Raw genomic sequence first — 12,388 nt, 5'->3', positions numbered from 1 at the left:
TAAAATGAGTTTAATCAGGAGAGGATTTATTTGATCATTTATTTTAAATAAATAAACATTTTGATTTTAAATACAACAAAAAACAAATACAAACACATAGAACAAATGAAAATAAGCAATTATGAATTTAACTCTCTGAGATTACAAGATAAATACTAAAGTAATATCAGTTTTAAAAGTAGGTAAAGCAGTTAGAAAATGACAAATCTAACAATAAAGAGTAAAGTTATGGAGCTTCTGTGCACAGAGGACAGTTTTCATGAAGAGCTGAGCGAAGCCTTATAAGGACATAATGACAGCAGAACATTTGAGAGAACATGGAGCGACGTTTAAATGTGTCACTGCAACAGAAGAAGTGATGACATATGTTCAATACTATAACTTAGTTAGTATCGGTACATTATTCATGCAGGGCAGAGTCTCTGCTTAGGTGTGTCCTGTGTACTCCTCCTGGGAAGCAGGTCTGTGACCAACTTCATTCAGTTTTTAATTTTTTTTATTGAGTGTGTGGTCGTGAAAACACACACTCCACGTACAACTGCACCGTCACACTCACACAAAGGCGCGTGACTTTATGGACGGTATTCTCAGAAAAGTGTGACGAAGGAGGATCTCAATATTTCCTGGTCAACAAAAGGTTCCGCACATGTGTTCGCTGTCTGAGGTGTTCTCAGAACTTCAAGCTGAAATCCTAGTAAAATACTCCCAACACTCTTTTTCTAACCTTGATAAGTCGTCAAGGCAACAGTAATAATGAATAAAAACCTTGAAAAAAAAGAGAGAAAATGTCATTAGACCAGGACTTTTTATAACTTAAGCTAAATAATTGTTATTTTCCTTGATTTTCTGGAACTCCTGTTGTGTTATCAGTTTTATCTTTACCTTTAAAGTATATACTTTATTGAGTATTGTTTGGATAGTTTAAGCGCTTTGTGACCCTGGTCTGGAAAAGCGCTATATAAATAAAAATTACTTAATTACTTAATTAATGTAAATTAATGTTTTTTTATGTTTAAATATTTCAATTGACCTTCAGATTATTGTGAGGAAAAATAAATACTACAAAAAGAAAAAGGGGTGAAAGGTCATAAAAACATGTTATGGTGTATGTTAAAATAAATAAATACTTAGTTACATAGTCTATCATTTTAGACTTTAGACTTTGCCCAGGTCTCCTCCAGTGTGTAGATGAACTATGTGTGTTTTTGTGTTGTTGTTTTTTTTTTGTATGATGAAGCAACTGCTAGACAAACGTGGTCGCAGCTGTCAGTCTGTCGTCAGTCTGTCAGTCAGTCTGTTGTCAGTCTGTCTGTTGTCAGCTGCTGCAGGCCAGTGGCGCTTCCTCCTGTGACGTCACGGCAGGCGAGGAAGAGGAGGAACCCGCAGATCACATCCGGGGCTGGTGTGTGTCTCTCCCTGTGTGTGTGTGTGTGTGTGTGTGTGTTTGTGTTCATAACCGACCCCGGAAAACACGGCGCGGTCGCTTCAGCTCCAAAAACTCCACTGGAAGTCACGGAAAAGTTGCGAGAAAAGTCGCGGAAACTCAGCGTCAGCGATGTTCGACAGACTCGTGCGGGTGAGTGCGTCCGTGCGTGCGTGCGCGCGCGCGTGCGTGTGCGTGTAGGTGTGGCAGGTCGTGTCTCGTGTGTCAGTCTGTCAGGTGCTGCTGAGTAACTGTCGGTGTCACCGTCGTGCATCTGTCACGACCGCCATTCTGCTCGTACATGTATATAAATATTGTATATATTTATTTACATGTACAGTATATTCTTCTGAAACGCACGTGAGTTATTTCTCTGCACCTCAAGTTGTTTAAACACAAGTTTGTATTTGTGACGTCATCAGCCTGATGCCACAAGTGTCGCGTTTTTTTTGGTTTGACGTAAATTGTCGTGACTTTTATATGCGGAGGTAAAGATACGAATTCAGTGACATAGAATTATACAAAATGTTAGTAACATAAGTTTTAAAAATGTTTAACTTTCTGGCCGGAAGTCCATCATTTGTGAACCTCTCAAGTTTTATCTCCCAGAATGCAACATTAACCTCCTTGTTAATAATTGAAGGCTAACTTTAGCGTAACATGTCTAAAGGAACCTCTTCTGCTTTAATAATTAATGTCATTGTTTTTGGGGAGTTTGATATGGGTTTGTGAGGTCTGGTTCTGGTTCTGGTTCTAGTTGTTGAGTTAATGTTTCATGGCTCAGTGACCCCCACATACACCCCCCTTATAAGAGCAGGTTTCTGGGGAGACGCTAGTTTGCTTGGACAGCTGCCCCACAACCTGACCCGGGATATATGCAGGAAGAAAATGGAGGTCTGTGTTACCTAGCAACACCATCAACTGACCCGCTCTAGACAAACCGAGAGGTCAATCATTCATTTCATCTCGGTCGTCGGTAAACAAAACACTCTTTTGACTGTTTCTGATTGATAGTTGTTGGTGTGAGAATGTGTTTGAGAAACGGACGGAATATATCAAAACTTGCATTAAAAGTATATCATTTAAACATCTGCCACAGCACAACATATAGACATATTTCATTTTATAATTCTAACAAATGTATATTTTTAATTATTTTATTTATTATTGTGTTTATTTGGAGGCTTCAATACACGAGGGACGTTACACTTGAGAACCACTGAGGCATTTGGCTGTTTTTAAGTGTCTTGAACCTGGAGATACTTTAAAATGGACGTACATTTTGAATTGACGAGTTTGTATTTTGGGTGAACTAACCCTTTGATAATTTGGAATGGTTATTATTCTAGTCATTATTACTTTTCTATTGAGAATGAACTGGTTCGTAGATTATTTAATTGAAATTCTGAATGAAATTAATGCCATTTAACGTCCAACAATTCTCGCTGCATCTGGAAGTTTTCAGGATATGAAGATTTTTAATAGGCACATAGAGAACCATTACCAAACGTATTAAAGTACTAGCTGTGCTTTTTGTTTATGGGATTTCTCTCCAGATGGAATTTGCTATAAGTCTAGAGATGGCCTATTTCGAACCTTGATTCTGGACAAGTGTGTCAAATAGCTCTGCAGCAGTTGGGGAAACATTCCTAGAAGATTTAGAAGTAATCTTATCTAAACTCCACGAGAAGTGGTGATGTCATGATATTCATAGAGCATCTGTTGTTTTGTTCGTCTTCTCAAAATGAAAGCGACTGAGGAAAGGATCATTTGTGTGTGTAAATATTATACTTCAAACCCATACAATCTTGTCTTGATTACACAACATGACGACCCTTATTTGTCGGAGTACAAAAGCCAGCCACCAAAACAAAACTGGTAGGAATTTTCGGACAAAAAAACAAATAATATGTAACCCTTAACGGCACCGCCTCCTATTAGCTTTTTTATTATACCAAATCACATTCCAGATTGAGTTGATCAGAACTACACCCTGGAACCTCCCACTGGTCATGACATATTTGTCAAACATCATCCAGCTTTTTTAACAGTATAAACATTTTCACACAAGTTATTTTAAACCTAAACTTACACACTTGTGTCTCATTTTACACTGTAGAAATATTTTTTAACATTAAAAAAAAATCTTGAAAAGGAAATGACACATTGGAAAGTAAAAATAAAGGATTATCTTTCTGAAAACTAATTTCCTGCTTTTTATTATCTTGCCTGTCAACAGGATCTTAAGCATTTGCATCTCAAACAATCCAGGAATGTTGATATTTTCAAGTCCTATTATTTCTCCTCTGCAGTTCTTGTCCTTACTGAACTTGACGCAACATTATCTTTCGCCCTGAAATTCACGTTGTGGAAAACGCTTTTGGCTCCAATCTTTATATTTCATCTGTAGCTTAAGGAACAAATCTTAGGATTTTAAAATCCTCCAGAGATTCATACTAATCTTTTTTTTTTTTCGGAGCTCAACCTAAACCAGATGTCCTTCAACTCCACATGTCCTCCAGCAGTCGGTAGATGATAAATGAACGGATGAATGGCAGCAGCTGACTCCAGTGAGTCAGTTGGCCAGCAGCTCATGTGCTGCACCGTCTTCTAATGACCGCAACATCTTGACCTCCTCCTCAATTCTTCTCCCTCTCCCTCCCTCCCTCCCTCCTTCACCACCATCTCTATCTTCTCTGGCCAGTGGAAATGTGCGTGTTTGCAAATCTTGAGTGCAGCCTGTAATTTTTGGCTGTGGTGGAGGCCTCTGGCTTCGGGGTTTTGCTGCACGGCCTCTCACGTCACATGAAAAAACTGCTGAGTGCGAGCGCCACTCTTTCTTCCTCTTTAATGGAAAATGCGTTTTATTAACATGAGCTGCTGCTCCTCACTGTTTTAACTAGCGTCTAATCTGAGCTCCTGTGTGTGTCAGTGATATGCGCTAACAGCAGCAGCAGCAGCAGCAGCAGCAGGATGCCGTACGTGGACCGGCTGAACCGGGTTTGTGGCTTCCTGGACATCGAGGAGAAGGAGAACAGCAGTCGTTTTCAGAGGCGATACTTCATCCTGGACACGCAGGGAAATGTGCTGCTGTGGTACATGGACAACCCACAGGTGCAGCACACACTTTGCACGAACCAATGGACCAATCTTTCGACCTTGGACTCTGGATAGATGACAAGTTGTGTTTGTTTTTTTTCTTCTCCATGCAGAACCTGCCCAGCGGAGCCAGCCATGTGGGCAGCCTGAGACTCACATACATCTCCAAGGTAAGATATCTCCTTACGTGTCATGTGATGCTGAGCGAGGTTTTTCCAGATGCGTCTCTGAGACGGTCACATCTGGAGCTCAGCTGCTCCTCGCTGGACACACTGAGTCACAAACGTTATCTTTCTTTTTTTCCTCACGCCTGTCTTCAGGTGAGCGAGGCGACCGCGAAGCAAAAACCCAAGACGGAGTTCTGCTTCGGTGAGTCGAGACATTTAACTGTTTTTTATACGACATTATTTGTGCTTTCAAGTGACACATTGAACTAGATTATGGTTTTGTTTTTCAAAAGCATGGAACGTTCTTTATTCATGACCACTTTGCCCATAAAAACCACATTTAAAACTGAACTATTAAGAGGATTAGTCCGTGACTATACTTCAGTCTACAGTTCAAGGGCGTCATCCTTTTACTTCACATCAAATGTAAGTTTAGTGTGTCTTGTGGTTCACATGATCTAATCTGTAGGATCCGTCCTTTGCAAAGAAAAAAAACATTTGTTTATTTCTGTCCTTCTATTAGCTCATGGATTGTCTCAACTCTTTGGGCTCCAAATCTGGTTCGCCAGATGGTTGCTTTTAATTTCATGACCTATAAAGATGATTGGAGATCATTGAGGTCTAAAATTACATAGAGACTTCGCAATAAAACCTATGTTAGAGAAAATGCATTTGTTTGCTAAAGGAAGATGATTAGAATAAATCGGAAAACATGAAGACAAAATCATCAGACAGAGCTCACTTACTCGTATCTCTTGTTGCAGTAAATATACAATTTGTTTTTAACTTGCATTGTCAAAACATTCCCGCCCCCTGTGTCACTGAGTTTGACCAAGTTTTGCACTGCTAAACGCGGATTTAGAAGAGTTGTTTGAGCTTGTGCACAGTATTTAGAACCTCGGAAAACAATGAAATGTAAAGATTGTCACCATCAGTGGTAAATCTGAACACTGACATATGTATAAGTGGAACCAAAAATGACCTCCTTAGCAGAAGTAATGACCAGCTCTTTGGTAGGAAAACAATAATAAAATAACTTGCTTGAACCGTCCGGAGTACGAGAGATTATTATGCTCTACTCATTGATTAAACGCATATTTAATATCAAGTTGTAATCTTGGATAACAAAAACAAACGTTAGCCATGGAACAGTGGGCTTGTGTTTCGCTAAATGACATCAGTTTGCTCGGATCATGGTTCAGGATTGTTTTCATGGTGGGGTGATAAGACAGGGCGGCCATTGTGGGAATTCGTAGAACTCATGTCGGCCTGTGTTCCCAGTAATCAACGCCGTGTCCCGGAGATACTTCCTGCAGGCCAACGATGTAATGGACATGAAGGACTGGGTCGCTGCTCTCAACAAGGCCAGCAAGATCACGGTGAGTTCAGCAAACACATGCACTTTAGTTCATGACTGATCCATCTGTCCATGTCGCCCATGTGTCGGCCATCTTTGGTCGAACTGTGTGGAGGCAGTTTGCGTCTGCATCAGTGGCAGAAGTCATCCTTCTCTCACCTGCTCTCTGCGACAGGAAGCATCTCTGCTTTCACTTCCTCTTGATTGTGAGAGTCTCTGAAGACAGAGTCTATTCTCCTTCCAACAGTCTAATAAGTGTTGAAACCCTGCAGCGTTTCCGCTCGACTTAAATAGATATTGTCGTTTATTAAGTGAACGACCGCAATGCAAATAGAAGATTGTGTACAAAACTATAAATGAATGAAAAGAAGATTTTATTTTTGTTGCAATATTGAAATGAACATGACAGATGTGAAAAAACTTAATGTAAATAAAGGGAACTAAGCAGATTGAAATTGACATTTCAAGGGCAGCAAACTGGTCCAGAACGTTGGGTCACAGGCTGAACAAATAATGCTGTACATTGGTTGTCAATAACTGGCCGTCCTCTTATAATAATTAAATAATATACTGTACATATACGCAGGTCACTACAGGCTTTTATTTTTATTGAATTCTAAACTCTTGTTTTCTCAAATTTCCAGATTAATTCTTTATCTTTTCTTTCACTGGTTGCTATAAATTGGTGATACTTTCAATTGGTGTGCGTCTCACCCATGATACTTTGTTCTCATGAACTATACTGCTAGTCAGTATACTTACATTTTTGACTAAATTATGTGCGGGCAACTAAAAGGGGTAGTCTAGCAATATTCCAATTTCACTCATTTTTTACTCACCGGAAAGTTGGGGTTGGGATTATTTTGTAATCTGTGTATTTACAGGTAAAAATGTATGTCCATTTTAATGTAGTGACTAGTGCTCAGTGATCGTCATCCCATAAAAACAAACTTAAAAACTTCCAAATACTGTTCGCATGTGACACCTCAACAAGAGAAATATTTCTGGAAAAACTTAAACACGTCTATATTTGAATCTTGTTTGTAGCAAAAGCTTAAAGGCTAACATGCTCCTAGCGCAGATGGTAGACTAGCTTGCGATGAGCGTCTGATGGTGACTGTCTATGTAGCATGTTAGCCTTTAAGCTTCTGCTACAAATAAGCTTTAAATATAGATTTGTTTAAGTTTACTATCATTTTGGGTCACTTAAATATTGGCTGGATTTGGTCCCCCCCAGGCTTCGAGTTGTGATTTAAGGGTTAAAATATTTGTTATGTTTTCAAAAAAAGAGAAAAACCCTGTGGTTTTTGGTTTGTAATAAAGTTGTTTGAGAGATTTATGCAGAAAGAAAATGGAAAAATTAATCTGCTGAGTGTGTTTGACAGGATTTTGGAAGCATAACTTCTTGTCGACTCAAGAGTTCATTTCAGTCCTGGTCAGAAAAGAAAAACAGGAATTTCAAGTTAAAGAGGGTTTGTGGCAGAATAAACGGGATGGATTTGTGAAAGTGAAAAAAAAATGGACACAAGACACTAGCAAATTAGTTAAAATGTTTATTTTTCATAAGATTGAAGTCCAAGTCATTCATTTATTTCTACTCTGCCAGGTTCCAAAATCTGGTTGTTCACGTCCCAACGTGAGCTCAACCAACAGCGACCAACAGCGGCAGCATGCCTACAAGGCGGAGATCGTGGGGGGGGTGGTGGTGCACACGCCCATCCAGAACGAAGGGGAAGAGGCGGAAGGGAGAGCCAGACCAGGTGTGCTGAAGTGTGGCTACTGTGTCAAGCAAGGGAACGTGGTAAGAACCTCTACCTGATGTGCTCCTCGGCAATCACGAGAGAACCTGGAACTAACTCTTACAAATTCCTTGTTTTCGCTTCAGAGAAAAAGCTGGAAGAGACGGTTCTTCACTTTGGACCACACCTCCGTCTGTTACTACAAAACTGAGACGGTGGGCGAATATTTGTCTTCAGAGACCTTTTGTTTGTCAACGTTTGTTAGAATTGGGTGATTTTTTTTGTTTCAGGAGAAGGACCCGCTCCGATCCATCCCTCTGAGAGAGATTCTGAAGGCGCACGAATGTCTGGTCAAGTCAGGGTGAGTTAGCTTGTCAGAGACATTCATGATTTACTTGTTTAGTAGAAGAAGAATCATCGAGAAACACACGCTAAAAAAAAAAAAGATTAGGTAGAAAAAATTACTTTTTTTTTGTCACATTCTTAATATTGTAACGTTAAAAAATGTATATAGCAAATCTATTTTAGTTTAAAATTACTGTTTGAGTCGTTCATATTTAAATACTAATGTTGGTTCATATTGTTTTAAGTTAAGTTTTAATAACAATGTTCTTCATTTACTTTGATCGTCTTTTTGTTCGCAGTGTGTTGGTGATATTGATGTAACAAATGTTGCTGACAAAAGGCTTATTTAACATCTCGACACACTAGACTTCTCAGAATACTAAACAATGCTAACCAACTTCTCGTAGATCGCAAACCTCTAACTTCTACAGTTGATATGATTGGGGGGGAAACAAAAAAAGAATAAGTAAATTTACACAAATATGTCAAATACAACTCTAGCTGGAAAGCTAGTTAGGAAGCGTTTACCTGACTAGCTACTCAGTTAGCCAGCGAGCTAACTGTTCGCTAACCTTGCTTTCAAACTCCAGGCTAGCTGGTCTCTGACCCACGTTGCTGTGCAGTTCGTAGCAAATAACTTAATTAGTTTGGATGTCATTTTGGTGTTTTGAATCTTGTACAATAATTCTAAATATGCAACAATTATATTTGACAACATATTTTGCTTTTGTTAAAGGGTTTTGTTGTTCAATTGTGTCCCTCAGTGATCTGCTGCTCAGAGACAACCTGTTTGAAATCATCACAGGCTCGAGAACGTTCTACATCCAGGTAATTACATAGTATATATTTACATTATTTGAATATATTTGGAACACAAATCAAGTATTTAGCCAAGAGCTAGAACATAATAGTTTGGCTTTATCCCAGAATGTTTACAATGAAGAACTAAATGTAGGTTCATAAGTTGTAACATGGAAACGTAACAAAGTACGTTGTGTTATCAAAGAATATTTAATGATGGGTCAATTTCTGCACTTACACAGGTTGTTTTTTTGTTGAAAAATTGTACTGTATGCAACATTCTCTCTAAATGCTCTGCTGCTGATGTGTGACACTCTTTATTAATTTAAGAACACATTTGTTTTTGTGGACCGGGCCATCTGCTACCTGAACAACAACAACAACAGCAGCACTATGTTCTTGCCCATGGGAGAACAGCTGGTTATTTAAAATATGATGCTTAGTCTTGATAGAAGAATAACCTAATCTGGACCACTTTATTTACATAAATGAACCAAGGAGATAGATGGAGATGGATTGTTGTTGATGTGTAACACTGCACAGTTTTAATAGTTTTTATTTGTATATTAAGTAGTTGATATTTAACTACACATCCAAGGATTCTACAGTATTATAACAGTACAGCTCAAACTTTAATTTGGTAAATGTATATCTTCTCCTTCTTTGGTGTAAAACGGGGGATCTGATGGTTTAGAATCTAGCTAGCATTGTGGAGGTAGAATGGAGGATCTAAAGTTGGAGGCTGATGGTGTTTCTCCACAGACCGACTCTCCTGAAGAGATGCACGCCTGGATCAGAGACATTGAGCTGAAGATTCAGGACTTCAGAGGTCCACCGAAGGTAAGATCAGAACATTTTCCTCTGACTTCAGGCTGTTTAACCGAGAATTTGTGTTCCCACATTTTGCAGGGCCATCCATTCAAGAGAGCGCCGTCTGCCTATGGAAGCCAAAACGCTTCCTCCGACCACCGTGGTCACCAGGGCGAGGACCGACGACCCACTCTGAGCAAGTCCGTGTCCGTGGCGCCGGGCTGGCAGCCGTGGACGCCGGTGCCTCCGGCCGACACGTTCATCCTGGACGGAGACGACGACGACTGCGCTTTCAGCTGCGCTCCCGCACCTTCCCACTCCTCCTCTTCCACCTCCTCCTCCACCTCCTCCTCCTCCAACTCCCTGTCGGCTCCTGTCAGCGCGCCTCCTATCACGTCGCCCGCCGGACTGGGGATGCTGTCGGGCGCCAGCGACGCGGCCAGAGCGCGGCGTCGGCACCGCTCGCAGCCGCAGCCTCACACTTTCCCCTTCAGCCTGGACGACGACGGCATCCGGACGACCGACGTCTGACTCCGGGTCGTTCGACCGGTCGGTACTTGTTTTAAGATAGTCGTCAACTAGTGAACTAATACTGTGATCGCCTTCTAGTACAAGTGCCTGTTTTTTGGCGCCCCCTGCAGGTCGTGAGGCAGTATTGAATGGATGAAATGGGACCAGTATTAGACGTTCACGTCACTGTGAATGAGGATGATGGAGGAATAGTTGTTGTTGTTTTGTTTTTTTTTAGCGTCGCCTCCTTAAGAAACTTGAATCATTTTGAAGGTAATCTTAAAATGTATGGCACATCTTTTAATCTTTTGCACTTTTCCATTCATTTAAAAACTATTCACAGTATTTAAAAATGTTTTCCAGCTTGCATTTGCTTTTATTAACAAGCATTTCACCACCAGTCTTATCCAGTGAAATTATTCGGTGGCTTTCAGGTGTTAAAAGGTACAAACTATGGAGCTTTTTTTGGCACAGTACTTGTGTTGGTTAAGATTTCAATTTCAAGTTATTTTTAAAATGATTAATTATACAGCAAATGCTAATTTTTATAACACAAAAGCTCTTGTATCGGTACTTTTTTAAGCTGGTTAATTAATTTAACCTAAAATGTGTTTCACCTTCTGTTAAAAAAAACTTTGCACTCTCCTAATCATTTTAACATGTCTTGTAACTTACAAAAGGTATCTGTAAATGTTACAACTCTTTCATAATATTTTGTTTTGTTCACCTGTCTGCCTGAACATGCTCTTAATTTGATTTCCTGTTCATTAAAAATAACGTTTTTTTTATTTTTCTTGTCCCTGATGAGTGATTTAAGTTCAGGATTTTTTAGTGTTGGTCCATGTTCTACACATCGTCTACTAAAGTTTCCAGAGCGCACATGTCCACGTTTGCTTTTGAAAGGTCGGGTCATGGAGAGGTCAATCACTTGCCCTTTTCCACCGTCTATTCCAACACAGCTGCGGCTGCAAACATGTCCAGGGGTCGTGATAAATGATGAGTTTCACACGTCCAGCGCTCGAGTCCGTTGGGTGGAACGCCCCAAACAGTGTCCTGACCTCTCTTCTCCTCTTCCTCCGCCAAAAACAGTTCAAACTCAGTCGTGAAGCCTGCAGACTCTGTGAAATGTCAACTGTGTTAAAGTGATTTGGGAAGTCCTGCAGGTGATGCGAGGAGATTCAAGCAGAAACGTGCACATGCGTCACTGGCTGGTTATGCTGAACATTGATAACTGTTCAGGAAGACGATCAGTTAAGCTCCTTAGATAAAGCTGCTAACTGATGTGAGAGTTGATGCACAACAAGTTCAAGACAAAATGAGTTTAAGTCTAATTTCTATTTACTTTGAATGAGAGGAAGTGCTGAAACCAGCAACCTCTACCGGTCTTCTGCCGTCGGAGGATTGTAATGATAAAAGGCATCACTCACCCTTCACATTTTTGTTTTAAAGGCAGTCCATCTTAAGCTAAGACCTGTGTCTGCATTAATAAAGTTGGTTTCAAATCTCAAAGTATTTGTTACCATTTATTTATTGTGTTATCAAAGGGTCCAAAAACATGTGTTTGCAGCCTCCACCACTGCATATGTATTTCTGGAAGCCAGGAAGGTTGTTCACCTCGACGTAGAGACACAAGGGATACCACAAACACATTTGTTTTTGGCCACCTTGAATCTAATTATAACACAAAGATTAAGAGGAATACTTTATAGATTGAAGCTCAATTACAACAGAACTAATAAACGGCAAATGCATGTCACGTTTCTACTTCTACAACGTGGTTCATGAAGCAACTTCTGAGAAGGGATGTTTTCTTGAGCTAAATTAATTAAAAGACAATTGACCGTTCAAGGCTGAAAGCACTATGGTTTTGTATAGTGTTTTCTTTTAATCAGCACGGTCGAGTAAAGTTTTATGTCACGATAGAAATTTGGGTTAAATTATACTTTAAATGTAAGAAAGAAACAAGTTTCGGAATATCATCAAGTTGGTCTTTAATTTAATTTCATTAATAAAAAATCTTGAATTAAACCTTAAAAAATGTAACCATTCTTAAGGTGTGGGGACTTGAATTTATATCTAGTTCTCTGACAAACTCAACATTTTATTCATTTAGGAAAATGTGTTTGAATTGCTAAAG

General features: G+C 39.7%; 1 protein-coding gene across 3 annotated transcripts; it reads left to right on the top strand.

Moving 5' to 3' along the window:
• Positions 1-1,397: 1,397 nt before the first annotated feature.
• On the top strand, positions 1,398-11,039 carry plekha2 (pleckstrin homology domain containing A2). 3 transcript variants are annotated; one of them, XM_087793698.1, is made up of 11 exons: positions 1,398-1,576; positions 4,356-4,537; positions 4,636-4,692; positions 4,843-4,891; positions 5,971-6,068; positions 7,653-7,847; positions 7,932-8,000; positions 8,076-8,146; positions 8,895-8,958; positions 9,694-9,771; positions 9,841-11,039. In XM_087793698.1, exons 2-11 carry the CDS (start codon positions 4,397-4,399, stop codon positions 10,270-10,272), a joined length of 1,254 nt encoding a protein of 417 aa, XP_087649824.1. In that variant the 5' UTR covers positions 1,398-1,576; positions 4,356-4,396; the 3' UTR covers positions 10,273-11,039. The 3 variants fall into 3 exon arrangements, with proteins under 3 accessions (XP_087649824.1, XP_087649832.1, XP_087649814.1); XM_087793706.1 differs by lacking the exon at positions 1,398-1,576 and adding an exon at positions 1,641-1,783; XM_087793688.1 differs by lacking the exon at positions 1,398-1,576 and adding an exon at positions 2,023-3,993.
• Positions 11,040-12,388: the final 1,349 nt, after the last annotated feature.

Source organism: Callionymus lyra, chromosome 1 (assembly GCF_982586985.1).
Source record: "Callionymus lyra chromosome 1, fCalLyr1.hap1.1, whole genome shotgun sequence".
In the NCBI taxonomy this organism is placed as follows: Eukaryota; Metazoa; Chordata; class Actinopteri; order Syngnathiformes; family Callionymidae; genus Callionymus; species Callionymus lyra.
Note: the sequence above shows the minus strand (reverse complement) of the source record. Positions and strands in the feature narration are given on the sequence as shown.

Bases quoted from the DNA above. Each gene is read 5' to 3' on its own strand.
- plekha2 (XM_087793688.1), top strand. The intron at 4,538-4,635 runs GTGCAGCACACA...TTCTCCATGCAG, and splicing joins GGTACATGGACAACCCACAG to AACCTGCCCAGCGGAGCCAG. The intron at 4,892-5,970 runs GTGAGTCGAGAC...CTGTGTTCCCAG, and splicing joins CAAGACGGAGTTCTGCTTCG to TAATCAACGCCGTGTCCCGG.